The 20,099-nt window shown below is 47.5% G+C and overlaps 1 protein-coding gene across 5 annotated transcripts in view; it reads left to right on the top strand.

Annotated features, from left to right (window-relative positions):
* LOC146865911 (spindle assembly abnormal protein 6 homolog) overlaps nt 1-20,099 on the top strand; it is a 516,535-nt gene that overhangs the window by 150,729 nt on the left and 345,707 nt on the right. For all 5 annotated transcript variants that reach the window (XM_085632837.1, XM_085632841.1, XM_085632838.1 and 2 more), the window contains exon 3: nt 4,392-4,471. In XM_085632837.1, coding sequence (XP_085488963.1) covers nt 4,392-4,471 — 80 coding nt within the window. The remainder of the gene's footprint in view (nt 1-4,391; nt 4,472-20,099) is intronic.

Genomic DNA, 20,099 nt, shown 5'->3' with positions numbered 1-20,099 from the left:
ATACCACATTTGAAACCCTTACTTCTCTATTCTCCTGCATTTAAAATGTAAGAGAATGTCACTCATTCTGCCAAGCATTCTAAAAAAGTACAATTTATAATCATGACCAGAATGAATACATCTCCAGTTTTACCTGTACTCTCCTGGGTAGGGAAGGGACATTGGAGAACAAATGGGTGAACAATGTGCTAATTCTAAGTTTCCTTTGTAGTGAGACACTCTGAGTTGTAGCAGGAAAGTCCCTCAACCACAACTAAAGTTATGTAGCATTATCATTGCAAGTTCACACACAGGCCTGCAAACTGATCTCCCTAACAAGGACTTCTGTTTTCTCTGCTGAAAACACTGACAGTCTAACAAGGTGTTGTATCCACCATTGAGGCACCTTCCAGCACCAGCTTTTCCAGAGTGGTAGAAGTGGAGTGTAATTGAATGAAGTTTCCTGCAGTTTTGTTAAGGTTCCTGAAAAATCTTTGTACGTTCATGAAAAAGTGTAATATTTCAAATGTTGACTCCCAATGAGCTGCCCTCTGCCTTTCATAGCTGATCACAGTAGCAGTATGCCCCCATATCATGTCTGGTATTGGAGAACATATATATATTTTTTGTAATGGTTATTTTTAATGATACATCACAGTTCAGCAATATCTTGTATTGAATCATGATCAGTCCTTATATAGCAATGGAATTTAACCACCATAGAATCACACAGTCACATCATGCAGTTTTCATAATACATCCTACAACATGGGCTGTGTGATCTGTCAAGCCTATGTTGCCTGGTTAACAACACAAGAGAACACAACAAAACATCGGGGAATTACTACATTAGATGTAACCCCGCTACAATTTCCATGGACCTCATAGCTTCAAATTTATGGGGACAACCTTGGCTCTCACAACCATATTTCTCAGTAATCCACCCGTGCATATCCCTACTCCATTATTCTGCTGTCGGTGAATGGATAACCTATTTTGAGCTTGAGAGGAAGCTTCTTTGTATTGAGTTGCATTCAGTGGTCCTCTCCAGAGTACTAATCATTGTATTGCTGTTCTTCTTCCTCGGGGTGAAATCTTCACAAGCCTTGATGACCAAGTTAATTCCACTCATAGTTCCATTCGTTGTCACAAAGAGCAAGTGTAAAGAAGACACCTCGTAAGGACCACACCCACAGTCTAGCTTTAATTTGAAACTAATATTTCTGTGAAGGTGGCGCCTCTTGTTCTGCCTTTATCTTTTCTTTCCTAGCCAACAAATAAAAAGCATGTTCCCAAGCACAAAATGAGTTTTTCAATGTTTAACAATAAGGCAGCGGAAATCCATTGACTTGTCCCCCTGGTACCACAGTGAGTGGTGAGGTGCATCTGTTGCCTGTGACAGAGTTCGGCTAGTTATCTCTAAAATACAGGAGTTGAGTGTGTCTTTGCTTCTGTTTTTAGGTCTCGCCTGAGCCAGCGCATGCGCTGCTCTGCGAGACCTTTAGTAAGCAGTTTTTGAAAGTGCCACCACCCGCTTTTGGTGGCCTCAAGCCGCCATCTGTCTTTCCTCCGTCACACAACTCCCACTTCTCCCCCCCCCCCCCCCCCCCACCACAGATCGCTTCTCTCGGCCGCTCGCGCGCACCGCCAATGCTTGCAGCGCTTGATGCGCTTGATCGCGATCACTTTCGCGGCTGTGTCACTTTCACGGCCGCGCGGCCAATGCTTGTTCCCCATCCTACTGGGGATTTTCCCTGTGCCTCCACACTTTGCTGGTGCTACACAACCCTTCATCCCTCGGAGCACCTTTTTCTCTCCTGGTCAACGTTCCACGAGTCATACAAACATTTACAGTATTCTACTGGCGAGAACTCTGAATAGATCTAGAAATGTCAACGTTTGGAAGTTGCAGTGCCTGCCACCCACTGGCTTCCACTTTTCACAAAAATAGATGTTAATGGTGATCTAAAGTCACTTCCGAAGCTAATGGCTGCCTATTGTTCCCAGCAGCCGCTCAAAGGCTGGAAAATAGCTAGCCCAGTGGCCAGGGCAATAAATGTCACAACATTTATCGGTAACTATGAGAACAGCTGCGCATGAATACCAGGCAGTTCACAGAAGCAGGTTTGACTGCGAGCCAGACCATAAACTCTGGTTTCAGTTTAAAATAAGGATCCGCTTTGCTTTTATTTTCTGCTGGTGGGTGGCTGTCTTCCCGTCCAGAGTCCATCCCATGCCGTCTGGGCACCTTTATTATGGTCTGTGTGGTCCAGACTGTTATAAAGCTTTGCAGCATAATCCAGCCCTTGCGTCTCAATGCACCTACCCTATCCATTACTGAAACACAGGGTCGGACTGGCCGTAGCGGGCACCGGGCAATCCTCCGGTGCGCCGTAAGGGTGGCGACTGGTTTTGGGCCCCTGGGGGGCCGCTTTTGTTACAGGGCTGTTACTGCAGCATAGCTGCAAAATCGGCCCTGTAACAAAATCACCGAATACCGGTACAGGCAAATAGCTCAGCCGCACCCCAAACCCCCGGGGGGAGGGGCGGTCGAGCACTTTGCCAGGGCCTGTTTTGGTTCCAAGTCCGGCCCTGCTGAAACAGGCTGTATATATTCGGCACGTTTCGAATGAACACAAACCATAGTCCATGCACTGTTAAAGATAGAGCTGACGGCTTTGTAGATTTATGCAAATTTTATGTTAAATACAGACACATACATTCAGTGTGCTTCCTTGCAGTTCAGATCTTTGTGAAGAGATTATTGTTCTGCGCGTGTTCGCGTGCGCATCATATTATTTTCCTTCTCTAATTGATTCTAGGACACTAACATGGCACTCCACTTCCATCACACTGTGAAAACAAAGTGACTACACCGAAAAATTGAGGCATAGGGTTGATTTTAATGTCCTCTAATGCATTGCCGAGAAGCGCCCTTTTGTTTGTAAAAGCCTCTTCGCGTTTATCTGCTCCTTCTATTTCACTCTATACAACACTTTCACAAAGGAGCTCTGAAGACATTTCTGTCAGCGCTGCACTTGCAGCCACCAGCAACTGGCACAACAGAAATAAGAATGTATGATACAATAAAGGAATTTCCACAGAAATAGACAATTTTAAGATTGTGGATGTGGGTAAAGCACGTATACATTCACCTCAAAGGGATTAGTGGCAGAAAAGACTGCGCACTTGATGAACGGAAGATAGTTTTCATAACACGGTTATACCTGATGAAAATCTAGGCCATAAAATGGTACTCTGGGTGAACACCAAAGCATGGCACATTATCTGTGAAATGAGAATTGGAAAGAAGGTACCCTATTTGTTTTAGGGTATGTCTCACTACGAAGTTCTACATGTGTACACATAGGGCACAAGTCCAAACAAGCATTGGCATAGCCAATAGGTCTCGCTTTTGGGACCTTATAAGTATTTAGTTGTGCAGCACAATATCATTGGTACAACAGCATCAACTGTTGCATGGCTAAACACTTATAAGGTCCCAAAGGCGAGACCTATTGGTTATGCCAATGCTTGTTCCCTTGCAAAGGAGCTGTAGTGTATTCAAGGGTGCTATTATTGGCAAGAAGTAAAATGACAGGTAAGTAACCATTAAGTCTTGTGTGATTAATTTTCCTTTTTTAACTTGGAATTTTTATTGCAGATTTATTGCACTATGCCTGTTTTGCAGTAATCGATTTATTTTTCACTTTTATTCTCCGAAGCGCATTTCCATTTGTCCATATGCCACGTGAGCTGATTGTGAGGCTTCGGAAGCACATTTGTGTTTATATGAAATCAATTAAGAGTTGTGCATAGTGATTCGCTTATGTTTTTCCCGGGGGCTGTAAATATTTCGAACGTAGCTGTTAACCAGGAGCAGTGCAAAGCAGCTCAGAGAGTATCTGATCACTGCCAAATTTACAAAAGATGCATGCAAGAACAAAGTTGATATAAACAATGTAATTCGAAGTCATTATAAAATGGCGATTAAGGTGATCGTCCATCTTTGATCCGCTCCTGATTTTACTACATTGTTGGACACCCGCTCTAAACCATGTACCACAAATGAAGAAAGCAGTTGGTGTTTTTAGAGGTATCTGGAGCCTGAAGTGTTCAGAGCTGGAATAAAGCTACCATTCATTTGTATTCCTGCGGAGGCCGCGAGGCGGCCATGCTCGAGTTATTCATGTAAAACTGTTAAACCGAGTCTGGCGCCGGGTGCTGCTAAACCCTTAAGCTTGATTGATTTATTTGGTGTGTGTAAGTGTCGGTAATGGCTTGCGAACCCCAGATATGATGTGAGCTCATGTTTTCTTAGTAACGCAACGCTCAGCTCGAGAGTTAGGGCTCGCTGCGCACGCGCCGCAGCAGGGCACGACCTGACTATTATTGTAATCTGATTTCTGCAGGACCTCGTGGTGCGGCTGTCTGATGACGCAGACCCCTTCTTCCTCTATAATCTCGCACTCGGTGAAGAAGATTTCCAGAGGTAATATTCCTTTAGCTTTTACTTACACAAAACATCCATTGCAGTCCACGTAATCCTTTTATTATGTGCTTGTTAAAATGTGAAATGTAAATTTCCCTCAAATCCTTTTACTGAATGCTATATTCGTCACTTTATGAAATCCTTGCCAGACAAATGTCCAGGTATTACAAATGTTAGCCTTGCTGACCGCGAAGGAAAGCTGCACATCTGGCAGACCTTTTTTTCCCACACTTTTAGCCCACATGCTGTCTAAGTGCTGATGCACCAATTTCACAAATCCCTGAAAAGCTTTCTAAAACTGCTGCTATTATGTACATTCGTATGTTTAAGGGAAGGATTTGTGTACCAGCCTATCTATAATGCAGTATTCACATGATAGTGATAATGCTAACTTAATTAATCTATAGAGCTGCATAATACACAGTTTCAGCTTTTAAGTGCTGTAAAGACACGGGTGATCCTGTGAGTGAGTTAACCCCCTTAGCGCCTATCAGCATTAACCTTGTCCAACAGAAGATAGAATTGAGCCTTCCGACCAGTGCTGTGGTCGGCAAGCGTGACAAGGATAAACTGTAGCACACAGCCGTATCTTCCATAGGTCAGTGCAAAGAAGTTGTTTACTGCACTTTAGTCTTTTGGTGGATCATCGGATTATCTTGCTGTCAAACGAGAGCAAGTATGTTGAAGGTGGCGGAGCTCTCTAACTCCAACCCCCTTGGTCTCACAGTGGCTGTCCCCGGACTAAAGAATCTTGGATGTGGCCTTCACATCGAAGTGCCAACTGACTGGTCTTTTGTGAGGAAATAGCAGGTATTGCTCATTCCCTCTGACTGCCTCTCCAGGCACTGAAAGGTCCTGCAATGACCCTAAATTGCACCCCTATAAATGTAGGGAGCGGTAGAGAGGCACAGCAGAGGCCTTCCCATCTTCTGTGTTCGAGATAATTATTATGCTCCTCAAAAGTATCAACTGTATTCTCCCTGCTAGAAAATCTGTGTGTAGCTAAGAACAGTGGTTTTTCAAGACTGCCACAGGTGTCATCAGGTAGATGATTACAATGCTTATGATGTAGAGCTTGACTTTTTTTGTTGCTCTCCCTGTTTTGGATGCATTGTGATCTGTAAATATTAGATGGATTACTTCCGTAAGAAGTATGTCAGATGAGTCTTTGATTACGATTAATGTTCCTGGACTGGTATATATCCAGGCGAAACCAGCCATTCGAAAATTCCATGGGGTCTTTCTAAAAGGAATCCCACATCATTCTAGCGAAAGCTAAGAAAGCATCTTTCAATGCAATGATTGGTGTTGGAGGGGTAGACCGTTTCACTGGGATGTTTCAGATGCCATTCATAGTCATTTCCCCAATTGACCCTAAGGCGAGAGCAGGATTTCATTTTGATCAGATTCCGAAATTGTAAGTTTGTTTTTGACGTGTGCTGACACAACTTTGTAGTGCTTCTTGTTTATTTCACATGAGTTTGGATTGTAAAAGTATTTATTTTATGAATTCCTATATTCTGTAGGTTCTTCTCTCACATTAGTCATGCCCAACATACCACTTCATAGCAACTTCAGAATCTTTCCCCAGAGCTAGGCCCTATCATGACTAGTGAGCTATAGTTTTTAGATTAAAAAGGTGTGCAGTGGTCTCCTATATTCTGTAGGTTCTTCTCTCACATTAGTCATGCCCAACATACCACTTCATAGCAACTTCAGAATCTTTCCCCAGAGCTAGGCCCTATCATGACTAGTGAGCTATACTTTTTAGATTAAAAAGGTGTGCAGTGGTCAATACAGGCAAACGGGGGTGGGTGATTCAAAGTCAATATGCATTCACCTTTAGTCTGATCATAATATTTTCAAGCTGTCTAAAGTGTTTATGCTTCTGTCTTGAGGCTTAGAATTACGAAATATTGTTATGTTACGTTACAGATACTTGTAAAGTGCGAATATACTGATTAGTTTCATAGCGCTGGTGTGGAAATGGTAAGGTGAAAATGCTGGTAGCAAGAATTTATTTGTATGCTTAACCCAATAGCCATGTCTTTAGCAGTTTCCTGAATTTTGTATAGCATGAGGTGAGGCCAACCTAATCTCTGGTAGGGGAGGGGAACAGTTCCAGATATTGGGTGCGATGACTGCGAATTTGGTGCCGCCCTTTCTCTTCTTCTTGAAATTAGGTACCGCAAAATAGTTCATATGAGTGTAATGTGCATTTAGGGGAGTACTTCTAAATTCGGAAAGTAGTAAATGCAGGACTTTTATAATTGATTGTTTTGAAGATGATGCAACCGGTTTTGAATATTGTTCTATGTTCCACAGACAGCCAATGGAAATTTGTCTTCAGAGGGGGATGTGGCACTGTTTAGGTTATCAATATATTAATCATTCTTCCTGGTTCTGGGTAATTTGGAGCCTATTGATAAGGCACGTAGGTAGGCCCACATATAGGCAATTGGTGTAATCTATCCTAGAGACAGCAAATGTAATGACAGCTTGGATAAGGGCCTCCACGGTAAGTAATTTTGCGATTTTCCTCATTCTACAGAGCATTCAGAAGGATTAGGAGACTACTTCTCTTATTTGTGCATTCATGGATAGTTCAGAATTAATAATCACCCTGAAATTCTTTACTGATTTTTTGGCGGTTGGGGGGCTCCCATTACCGGGGAGGCACAATGATGTTGTCCAGTATTCAAGCTTGCTTTTATTTATGACACTTTTGTTTTTCTCGGAGTTCAGTTTAAGGTGTTTGCTGTTGATTCAATTGACGATGAACAGCCTTGTGGTTTGAAAGTTCTCCTTAGATTCTTGGGAGTTGTCAATCCTAAAAAGTAATTGCATATCATCAGCATAATTATAGATTGTGCAGATTCTATTTTTGAGAGAGTGGGGTAGTGGGTGGATGTAAAGGTTAAAGAGATGTGGGGAAAGGTACAAGCCCTGTGGGACTCCACAGTCGAGATGAACCTTAGATGAATTGTATAGAGTCAGACGGACTAATTGATCACAGTCTTTTAGAAAGGACATGATCCAGTCAAGCACTGGGCCCTGTAGCCCCACGACCTTGACACATTCTACTAGGATATTGTGGTCCACATGTCGTAGGCTGCTGACAGATCAAGGAGGACCAGTGCTTGTTTGACCCTTTTATCGCATTCTTTGCACATGTCTTCTATCACATGAGAGGATAACCGCTTCTGTGGGGTGGGGTGGGGTAGGGTGAAACCTGCCTGACATGAATCCAGGAATTTGGTCTCTTCTAAAAAGGTACAGATGTTTTGTGCCACATGTGCTTTTAGTACTTTAGCCAACAAGGGTAAAAGAGAAATGAGTCTATAGTTTTTCAGTGTCAGTGGGACTTCTACTTTTTTTCTGAAGGGGTACCATGATAGCTTACTTGAATATACTAGGCACCATCCCTAGGTTGATGGAGAGGTTAAGGAGTAAGAGGGCTGAATATGCAATATTGGAGAATACTAGTTTTAGAATTTTAGTGGGGCAGGTATTGTTTGGAGAGCATGATTTTACTTTAAGCAGCAGGTCCTTGAGGCAATCCTTGCTGATATCCGGAAATGCAGATAGAGTAACGGGGTTCGTGTCCTCCTGACTTGAATTCAAGAGGGCTAGTGGGGATGCTGTATTAGATGATCTTTATTTTGTCAATGAAAACAGAATTGAGTGTGTTACAGAGAGTCTGAGATGTAGGGGTAGGTTGGGGTGGGGTAGAAATGTTCAAATGATCAGGATGAGAGGGACGACATTTGCTTTTTAAAATTTTTTATGAAACGATTTATGGAATTGCAAAACAATGAGCGGGGGGTTGAAATATGTATAGATAATTGTTAGACCCGGCCCTCGTAACATAGTCAGACCTGACCCCTGCACCTCACACCAGCCCCGAGCCCACAGCCTAGCCGATCCTTTCCACCAGAACACACACACCCGACCCGGACTTCCCCCATCCGTGGCCTTCCTTCTTCGGCCACCCCGGGCCCGCGTGCCCACTTCATGCACCAAGATGGCCGCCCGGCCCCAGCGCGACCCTAGCCTATAGGCGCCACTCCGGCTGGAGGACATCGCGCTCCCCTTGGGATGAGAAAGGGAGGAGCAGTTTCCATCACACCTCTGCGCTTCCCTGGGAAGGTGGGTTTCGATCGACCCGCCGGCCTCCCCGAGGGCTGGCTCCACGCCTGCTGGGTGTCTGGGGCTCCTCCCGACCCGGCCCTGAAAGGATCAAAGGACAATGGCAGGAAACCCCCAACAAGCGACCCCCAGGTGACAAGACCCCTGCCTGCACAGACTCCGGACATCAAAGAGGAGTCGTCCTATAACAAGGGGTGCTCTGGGACTGTCCGGCAGATTCGCCTTGGAAACACCTGAGCCCTGCTGAGTGACTCGCGGCTCCCTGAAGATCGTCAAACCTCCGAACTTGTGCCTGAGCCCTGCTGAGTGACTCGCGGCTCCCTGAAGATCGTAAGACCCCCGAACTTGTGCTTGAGCCCTGCTGAGTGACTCGCGGCTCCCTGAAGATCGTAAGACCTCCGAACTCGCGCTCGAGCCCTGCTGAGTAACTCGCGGCTCCCACAGACTCTCTTGGTCCCGCCGGACCCCACGACGACAAGCGCATCCCCCAGCTCGAGGATTGTGAGCTGTGCGCCGGGTACGGTCCTGCATTTGATCCATACCCCCAAAGACTGTCCCGCTACCTCCTATCCCCCCTTCAAGACTTGGTGAGCCCGCGCTCTACTTGTATATATTTTGCCTTGCTGATCATAAAGATCCTACCACTCCGATCTGATAAAGATTTGCTCTTAAGAACTCCTCGTGTGGTGTCTCTCTGTCGTGTGGTGCCGAGTGTGCGATCCTAGATACGAGGTTCCTCCCCTGAGGAGTCTCCCGCCAGTGCCCGGCTACGATACCTCGAGGGTGGGTCTCAGGGTAGTCAGGGCCCCCTCCGGGCCCCTCTGAGGTCGGGTTCTAACATTGGTGGCAAGCGACGGGATTCGGGCCCATAATCTAGAGATCGTACCGTGAACGGCTGACGCACTACCGACAAAGATGGCAGAAGGAAACGCCGTGGTTCTCATAGAAAACGACGCCAGTACCGTGTTCCAGGTGGAACAGCTGGAAGAGTACACTCACAAAGAACTAAAGCAATTCTGTAAGGAACTCAGAATCGCTACCACTGGTCTCAACACCAAAGAAGATATGCAAAAGGCTCTGAAAGCTTGGGTGGATTCTGGAGCCTCCTGCCCAGAAGGAGCAGGGGAGCCCCACCACGAAGCTGGACCCTCCCAAGGAGAACGCAGCAGCAACCAGGTGCGAGGCTTCGTACCAGACGGGGGCCTATCCCCGGAGGAACTAGCAGACAGAGAAAAAAGTCGCCATCACAAGCTCGAATTAGCCAAACTCAAAATTGAGGGCGAGTTGAAATTAGCCGAGAAAAAGCTAGCAGTAGAACAGTTGCGAGTACAAGGAGAACTAGAAGAGAAGAAACTCCAACGAGAACACGAGGGAAGGAGACTTCAACTAGAACATGAACGCAGCCTGAAGGAAATAGAACTGAAAGCAAGAAGCGAAGAAGCGCGGCCCCCGGGGAACCGGGAGGCGGCCGCCCCGACGGAGCAGAAGGTCCACATCCCCAAGGATGTGGTCAAAGAATATTACAAAAATGATGACATTCAGCAGTGGTTCCGGGCCTACGTGGTCGCCATGACCTCCCATCGGGTCCCGCAGAAGGATTGGGGGGCTGGGTTATGGGGACGATTCCTGAGCGAAGGGAGAGACATCCTGCTTGACCTACCCACCTCCATGCAGACCTCCTATGAACACATGAAAGCGGCCCTCCTCACAAGGTACGGCCTCACCCCGGAGATGTACCGCCAGTGGTTCCGGGACTGCAGGAAGATCCCGGGTACCACCTGGGTGGAATATGTGAATTTCTTCAGCCGCGCCTTCGATGGGTGGATCAAGGGCAGCAAGGTAACCACCCTGGAAGAACTAACCGACCTTATGTTGTGGGAACACCTGGCTGCCAACTGCTTTGTGGAACTACGCCAGCATCTGCTCGACAGCAAGCTCACGGACCCAAGAAAGCTGGCTGTCGAGGCGGATCGCTGGACCAACACCCGGGTCTCCCGGGGCCCTGTAGGAGAGTACCCCCGAGCCAGTCAGGGACCACCCCGCCAGAGAGGGGGGAAACCAGGGAGGGCAGAGAGAGTTCCAGGCTAGTCCCCTGAAGTCCCAACCTCCACCTTTCCCGGCACCCCCACCAGCTGTATCCGGCCCCCCCCCTTAGACGGGGGCACCGGGTAACCATCACTTGTTTCCGTTGCCAGAAGCCCGGGCATTACGCCAACGACCCTGAATGCTCCATGGCCCCACGCACCACCCAGGCAGCACCCCCTGCTAGACAGATAGCCAATGTAGCCCTGGGGGAGGAGGTTGAGGAGGCCGAGGAGTGGGAACCCGCCGCTATGGCCCTAGTATCCTTAGGAGATAGAGAGATGGTCCCTGGGAGCCTCCTGCCCTCTAACACAAAGAAATATGGGCAGCTCGTAACGATCAATGGCCACCAAGTAGAAGCCCTCCGTGACACCGGGGCCAGCATCACCGGTATCCTCAGCCATTTAGTACACGAAGACCAGGTCCTCCCCAAAGTATTTTGCCCTGTCATTTCAGCCGACAACACAGAAAGCCTATGTAAGGTAGCCCTGGTACCCTTTGAGTGGGGAGGGGTGGTCGGTAAACTGAAGGTCGCAGTGAGAACCTCCCAGCCCATCGACTGTCTCCTGGGGAACAACCTGGAAAGTTCCCCCTGGGGACAAGTTGAGCGCAAGACCCACTTAGGGATGATGGGCCTCCCTGAGTGGGTGTGCGCCACCACTCGATCCATGGCGGCTCGACTGACCCCCCCTGAGGGAAGTCGACGACGACCCGACCCCTGAAGATAGGATGGTCCCGGACGAGGGTCCCCCCATCCCCCCACCAGAAGAGTCGATCGCCAGTGATGAACCCCCGCCTTCCGACTCCACCCCAGTCACCGAGTTAGGCGATCTGCCCGAATTAGCCCAGTGGCGCCACGAGGGGGGCCCCTACCGAGAGGAGTTCTGCCGAGAGCAGGCTACCTGTCCCTCCCTGGTCGGGTCCCGGCAACAGGCAGAGGCCCAGGCCGCAGGCGACCAGACGGGGACGCACCGGGTGTATTGAGAGAATGACCTTTTGTACAGCGAACAGAAGTCGGTGGAGCTAGGGTCCGGCCGGGTGCTGGTGGTACCCCTACGCTTCCGAAACCTCCTCCTGGGCTTGGCCCACGACGTTCCCCTCGCAGGCCACTTGGGTCAGGACAAAACATAAAGTCGCCTCGTGACTCACTTCTACTGGCCCAGAATGAAAGCGGATGTGGAAGCCAACTGCAAGTCCTGTCCCACGTGCCAGGCCAGTGGGAAGAGTGGAGGGAAGCGCAAGGCTCCCCTCCAACCCTTCTCTGTCATCAGTACCCCTTTGGAGCGGGTCGGTATCGACATTGTAGGACCTCTGGACCCCCCAACTTCCCAGGGGCACCGGTTCATCCTCGTCCTGGTGGACCATGCCACCCGTTACCCTGAGGCCATCCCCCTGCGCACCGTCATGGCCCCAGTGGTGGGCCGGGCGTTGATGGGGATCTTCTCCCGCATGGGTTTTCCCCGCGAGGTCGTGAGCGATCGCGGTACCAACTTTATCTCCCGATACATGAGGTCCTTATGGCAACAGTGCGGGGTGTCCTATAAGTTCACCACCCCGTACCACCCCCAAGGAAACGGCCTGGTAGAGCGGTTTAACCGGACTCTGAAGGGGATGATCGTGGGCCTGGAAGAGCCCCTCCGGCGTAAGTGGGACATCCTGCTCCCCTGCCTCCTATTCGCATACCGAGAAGTTCCCCAGAAATCCTTGGGTTTCAGCCCCTTTGAGTTACTCTACGGGCACCCCGTCAGGGGGCCCCTCAGCCTGTTCAAGGAAGAGTGGGAGGCGGCGCCCCGAGGCCCCCCCCCCCCCCGAGATGTGTTCCGTTACATCCTGACCCTCCGAAATCAGACTAGGAGATTCCGGGAGATGGCAGAGGCCAACCTGGAGGCGAGTCAGGAGGAGATGAAGCGCTGGTATGACCAGAACGCCGCATTGGTCAAGTTTCAGCCGGGCCAGCTGGTGTGGGTCATGGCCCCCGTGAAACCCTGCGCTCTCCAGGATAAATGGACCGGGCCCTTCAAAGTAGTTGAGCGGAAGAGCCCGGTCACGTACTTGGTAGACGTCCAGTCACCCCGGGACCCCCTCCGGGTCCTCCACGTGAACCGCCTCAAGCCCCACTTTGTGCGGACGGAGCTGAGCCTCCTACTGGCCACTGATGACGGGTCCGAAGAAGAGTCAGATCCTCTCCCTGATCTTCTGTGCACCAAGGAGAAGGACGGCTCCGTAGAGGGAGTGAACCTCTCTCCGTCTCTCACTCCCCAGCAACGTGAGGATTGCCGCCAGCTCCTAGGGCAGTTTCCGGACCTTTTCTCCCTGGTCCCCAAGGTCACCGACTGGTGTGTCCATGATGTGGATACCGGGGCAGCCCACCAGTGAGACACCGAGCCTACCGAGTCCCTGATCGGGTCCGGTCCTGTATCCAAGCCGAAGTCTCGAAAATGTTGTCCCTAGGCGTGATCGAACCCTCAGACAGCCCCTGGGCCAGCCCCGTGGTCCTGGTCCCAAAAGCAGCTGCCCCCGGGGTCGCCCCGGAACTCCGCTTCTGCGTGGACTACCGGGGACTCAATGAAGTCACCCGAGCCGATGCCCACCCCATTCCCCGAGCCGACGAGCTCATTGACCGGCTCGGGGCTGCTCGGTTCCTCAGCACCTTCGATCTCACCTGCGGCTACTGGCAAATTGCGCTCACAGAGGGAGCCAAGGAGCGGTCCGCCTTCTCCACCCCGGATGGGCACTATCGCTTTCGCGTGATGCCCTTCGGGCTGAAAAATGCCCTGGCCACCTTCCAGCGACTGGTAAATAGAGTCCTGGCCGGGCTGGAAAAATTCAGCGCTGCATATCTCGACGATATTGCAGTTTTTAGTTCCGAATGGAGTGAGCACCTCCAGCACCTCGGGAGGGTGCTAACCGCCCTACGCCAGGCGGGCCTCACCGTGAAAGCCAGCAAATGCCAGATTGGGCAAGGTTCGGTAACCTACCTGGGGCACCAGGTCGGGAGCGGGCAGGTCGCCCCTCTACAGCCCAAAATCGACACCATCCTAGCCTGGGAACCCCCCACTACCCAAACAGAGGTCCGAGCCTTTGCGCTTCCCTGGGAAGGTGGGTTTCGATCGACCCGCCGGCCTCCCCGAGGGCTGGCTCCACGCCTGCTGGGTGTCTGGGGCTCCTCCCGACCCGGCCCTGAAAGGATCAAAGGACAATGGCAGGAAACCCCCAACAAGCGACCCCCAGGTGACAAGACCCCTGCCTGCACAGACTCCGGACATCAAAGAGGAGTCGTGCTATAACAAGGGGTGCTCTGGGACTGTCCGGCAGATTCTGACCGTTGAGGGGGCAGGCACGGCCATCCTATCACCTGGAAAATCTGCTAAATTTATCCCAATAGCCCAGAGAAATAGATACCAGTTACGCTCACAGATAGAAAGTGAGCTGCAGTTTGCCCTCTCTGGTGAGGCCAGCACAGTAATTCCGATTACACCTAGGCAGAGGAAAAAGAAGGAGAAGGGCGGCAAGACGGGAGAAAAAAAAACGACAGGTTGTAGGAGGCCGAGCTCCCTTATTTAAGTCGACTCCCTCCTTAAAAACCTTCTTTAATATTATGGAGCAAGCCGCTAACTCTAAGAACAAAGTAACTCCTTCCGCCGCACCTCCCTACACATTGGACCCCTCTAGCTCATTTAGCATCCCAAGCAAAGAGGCTGATAATCAGATAAACCTGGATCCAGTGCTCCCCCAAGTACGGACCGAAAATAGATTCTCTCCCTTGATGATTGAATGTAATGTGACGGCCCAGACGGCCCAGACGGCGCAGACAACCCTTCCTGCTGAAATTACTGAAACTACTTCTGAACCTCGAACCCTGATAAAATCAGCCCACTTGCCAATACCAAGCCCACAAAATGAAGTTAATGCGACGGATATGGTAGACAATGAGAGGTGCTATCCAGGGGGCTCAGTAGATGGAGGTAGCCAGCTCTCACAACTTCTACAATCTCTCCGTGGGGAAATACTGTCTAAGTTTGAAATTTCCGAATCCAACCAAAAAGAGATAAATGAGAAGTGTACAAGTCTGGAGCAGAAGCTGGACGATATCAGTAATCGAACAAAGGTATTGGAGACTGAGGTTGCCACTTTGTCTCAAATCACTCAAGACCATTCTAAGGACATAGTGGATTTAAAGGCTCAGAATAAACTACTACAGACAGATATCGAAAGACTAGAGTTACATGCTAGAAGAAATAACCTTAAATTTTTGAAAGTACCAGAGGGTGCAGAGAATGGTGATGTCAAAACTCTAATTTGTAAGCTCCTAAGAGAGGGGGTATTAAGAGATAAACCCGAAATCGACCTTGAAAAAGAAATTCAGAGAGCACACAGAGATCCCTATAGGCAGCACCCTAATAGGAAAGCCCCCAGAAAAATCTTGGTAAACTTTCAAACATATGCAGTTAAGGAGTTAATTCTGAGCCGCGCACTAACTGACAAATCCCTACAGATAGAATCCACTAAGTACCTCATTCGCTCAGATGTGGGCCGGGCTACGGCACAGAGGCAGTGGGAGCTAGGTTCTAGGATGCTTGACCTGAGAAGTATGGGAGCTCAGGTACAAATGAAGTTCCCAGCAGCCTTACGGGTTGTCTGGTGCAATAAAACACACATCTTCACATCCCTGCAGGAAGTGGACACATTTCTGTCCGATACTAGAAAATCACCCCACGTTTAAAAAAAAAAAAAAAAAAAAAAGTAAATAATAATAATATAAAAATATACATATAAATATATAAAAGGGTGATTTTCCTTTTCCCCTCTGATAAAGTTGGGATGAAAAAAAAAAAGAAAAAAAAAAAAAAAGAAGGGTGTAGTTAAAAAAAAAAAAAAAAAATTTGAACAGGAATGAGTGAGGGGGGGAAGGGGAGTAAGAGACGAGAAAATGGGTAAGGGATGAGAAAATGGGGGAAATCCAAAAAAAAAAAAAAAAAAAAAAAAAGGCAAAGAGCAAAGGAAAATGGCGTATAATTTTATTACAATCTTAATATCCATGGATGTCCTATCCCGGGTGGGTCCTAGTGGCTCCCGACAGGCGACAAGATCGCCAAAGATCCTAAGGGGGGGGTTCCTCAAGGGTGGAGGGGGGTGGTAGGAGGGGAGGGTAAGGGGAGCAAAAAAGAAAAATTTCCTCATATAAGATTGGACACGAATGTATGGTATGAAATAGGGGCAAGTATAGACTCAGAAGGTAGAACGATCCGCCGTAAGAGAAGCTCAGGTGAAAAAAAAAAAAAAAACCCCAGATGAGCAGTACATCCAATAGAGTTAAAATTATTAGCTGGAATGTTAATGGACTGAGAGGCAATAGGAAAATGGCTAGAGTCTGTGAATTTTTAAATAAGACAGAGGCGGACATTTGCTTACTGGAAGAGACCCATCTGGAAGCACATGAGTGTGAGGCAGCGTTTGGAAAATATAAATGGATTCAAGAACTACGCTGCTCAAAACAGATAGGAAACACTAGGGGGGTTGCAATTTTAGTTAGATCTAATAAGGGGATTAGAGTTGAAAAATCGGAGACGGACCACTCAGGGAGATGGTTAGTTATATCTCTCCTAGTTGAAGGTTCTCCATTAGCCTGTGCAGTCTATTATGGGCCCAATCAGGATGCATCTGGAGCTCTGATACATTTAAAAACTAGTCTCTCTGCCTTGACATCCCCAGTGGTACTGGGAGGTGACTTTAACCTGGTGTTGGATGAGCATTTAGACCGCACTTCTAGGGCTAAATATATTCCTCCCCGAAAATCACTAGTAGAGTTGAAAAATATAATTAAAGATTTCAACTTAATAGATATTTGGAGGGTAAAAAACTGCAACAGGAAGGACTTTTCCTTTTATAGCCGAAAATACAGGCACCACTCGAGGATCGATAATTTTCTTTTGGATCAAGTACTGTTCCCTGATGTGGAATCTGTAATATATATCCCAGCCATACTCTCCGACCACTCTATGGTCGAACTGACCATAAATCTGAAAAAGGAAAATCAACAGAGAAGGTGGACATTGGATAGGTCCATACTACTACAAGAGGAGGTCATAAACAACTTAAAATTGGGTATAGAGGAATATTTTAGGTTCAATTCCGGAACAGTAACTGATCAGATCACTTGGGAAGCATTTAAAGCTTACATAAGAGGTACCATAAGTGCATGGATGATCAGGAGGAACAAGGTTAGAAGACAGACCGAAAGAGAGAGCATTGCTAGGATTAAACAAAAGGAAGAGCAGCTACAGCAGGCCTCTATAGATCTTCAAAACAATATACTTCTTATTCAGAGTGAGCTCAACGATCTACGGGCAGAATATCAGGCAAGTTTAGATAAAATCTTAAAAGATAGGTGGGACTCTAGTAAGCTCCAGAATTTCTCCTATGGGGAGAAATGCGGCCGCCTCCTTGCCTGGAAAGTTAGAACGGATAGAGTTCGAAACCAGATTGGGTCTATTATGCTTCAGGAGACAGGAGTCATCACGCATGATCGGCCCTTATTAGAGAGGAGGCTAGATCATTCATGCAAACCTTATATAAAGAAGATGTATGTCCCTCCACCTGGAAAATAGAAGACTGGCTAAATCAAGTAGAGATCCCACGGTTAACAGAAACAGACTGTATCTTCTTAACCTCAAGTATCAGGGAAGAGGAAGTCTCCGCCCAGATAAAAAAAATGGCTAGGGGTAAGGCAGCAGGTCCGGACGGGCTCCCAATTGAATTGTATCAGATAGAGTCGGAGGAAGTCGTCTCCGCCTTGACGACTCTGTTTAATAAAATTTATCTATCGGGTGACACTATCCCGGATACCTGGTCTGAAGCGACAGTCACTCTGATCCTGAAGCCTAATAAAGATCCTTTGAAAATTGAATCTTATAGACCAATCTCGCTGCTGAATACTGACTATAAAATCTTTGCAGGGGTCTTGGCAGCAAGGTTGGCCAAAGTCATCAAAACAATTGTGCATCAGGATCAGAGAGGTTTTATTCCCGATAGGCAGTTGAATGAGCTAACCTACCAAGCTATCGCAGCAGTAGATGTTGCAGTGGCTAAGAAGCTCCCGTTGACCCTTACGGCAATTGATGCCGCTAAGGCTTTCGATCAAGTAAATTGGTCATATTTATGGTTGGCTCTAACTAGGTTCGGACTCCCATCAAACTTCGTTTCAGCTGTCCAGTCCCTATATAAGAGCCCCAGAGCAAAAGTTCTGGTAAACGGAGTGCTTTCAGACTGGTTCATAATCTCTAGAGGAACGAGACAGGGGTGTCCCTTATCACCTCTGCTATTTAACCTCTATATTGAACCTTTTGTATGTCAGCTCAGGGCTGACCCCGGGATTCATCCTTTTAGAATTGCAGACCTAGATTTAAAATTTGCCCTATACGCCGATGATCTTCTTATGTTTACTTCAAATCCAGACGAGGCTATTCCAAGACTGTTTGAGCAAGCGGAATTGTTCGGAGAAATCTCGGGGTATAGGGTAAACAAAGATAAAACTGAGACCATGCATTGGAACCAGACACGAGGGGTGGCCGGAGCTAAGACACATATGAGGTACCTGGGTATAATTTTGGCCCAAAATACCTCAGAAATAGCGAAAATGAATTTGATGAGGGTTTATAAGGATGTTTGTGGTTTACTGCAGCGTTGGTCTGGTCTCTCTTTGAGTATTTTTGGCAGAGTAAATCTAATCAAAATGGTCATTCTGCCGAAGATCACTTTTTTATTTGCGTCTATTCCACTGACATTTCCAGCACCGGATATAGCTAAAATACAGGGGAAAATAGACTCTTTCATATGAAATACTAAGACACCGAGGATCTCCTGGAAAAAGTTGAGGAGAGGCCTCGCTATGGGAGGGCTGACCTTACCGGATTTACTTACCTATTGTCACTCCTTTCATTTTAAAAACTTTAGAATGTTAGCCGGAAAGACGGATGCCTCCTCTTTGGGTTTATTGTTTCAAGCCCTATTACACGGTATACCTCAGGGGCAAGAATATTTCCTATTTAAATATGGCGATCCACGGTTTTTTAAAAGAGTCAGGCTAAAAATCCTTGACACTGCTCTTAGGAACTGGTTGTATGTCAGAAAGATACTAAAAATTCCATACTATGCTCCTTAGGCCCCGATATGGGATTCCCCGGGTACACCAGAATGCCTGAATGATCAATTATCCCGTCCTCTTAAATTGGCAGGCCTGTTTTTCTGGCAAGATCTAGAGAAAGACTCGCGGCTCCTGAATTGGGAATCTTTATCCTGCCTGACAGGTGGGACGCTATCAAGGTACAAATACTATCAGTTGTCAGGATGGTGGGCAACAAAATCTTGGGGAGTGGAATCACTGAATCCTAAATTTGATTGTGTATCTAGGAGTGGTAGATGGAAGCAGGAGGTTTCCTTTTGGTATTGGGCCATCCTTGAGTCGGAATCAATAACAGAACTCGAACTGCATAAGCTTTGGGGGAATGCTATAAATTCAGACTCTAACCTCATGGAATTATGGGGGGATTCTTTTACCATGTTACATGCAGTGGTCAAATTAGCTGCACTTAAAAGGAATCATCTATATACTGCATATAGAGCCTATATTTCCCCAAAGAAGCTAACAAAGATAACAGGCCTTTGCCACCTTTGTCCAAGATGTAAAATGCCTGCAGCTGATGATTGCCATATGTTTATAGATTGCCCTGAGATAGTAAGCTACTGGGCCACGGTGCGAGATTTTTTAGCTGAGGTATTACATAAACATATTGAAGTCACGCCAGAAATGATTATATTTGGATTGCACACAAATTACCACCTCAATGACTCGATATCCAAATTTATTTTTTATGTGGTTATTCTGGCAAGACGAGAGATATGTAGAGCCTGGAAAAGCATAAAGGCTCCAACGTTTACAGAATGCCTGAAACATATAATATATACTAGTGAATCGGACATGGCTTGCGACGGAAACAGCTATGAAAAAATTTGGGCACCACTTGTTACATGGAGGAATAGATAAAAAAAAAAAAAAAAAAAAAAAAAAAAAACATTCCAATGATTTAACCTGGGCACTGTTGGCTTGATCCCTCCAAAATAGCGTGGGGTTATCTGATTTGCGCGAAAAGGAGTGGACGTTCAAAAACAGTGGTTGCTTGTGAGTTTGAGCCTCTCTCTCTCCACACCGGTCTCCAACATCAGGGCCTGGTCATTTTGATTGGTGGAGAGGGATGGTGGCCACTCATCAAGAATGCCCTTCTTGGTATATGAGGAAAAAAAAAAAAAAAAAAGAGGCGTTCAATGCCCTGAAAACGGCCATGTGTACGGCCCCCGTCCTCCAGGCCCCCGACTACTCCAAAGAGTTTGTGGTACAAAC

Source organism: Triturus cristatus, chromosome 2_1 (assembly GCF_964204655.1).
Source record: "Triturus cristatus chromosome 2_1, aTriCri1.1, whole genome shotgun sequence".
In the NCBI taxonomy this organism is placed as follows: domain Eukaryota; kingdom Metazoa; phylum Chordata; class Amphibia; order Caudata; family Salamandridae; genus Triturus; species Triturus cristatus.
This window is presented reverse-complemented; position numbering and strand designations above follow the sequence as displayed.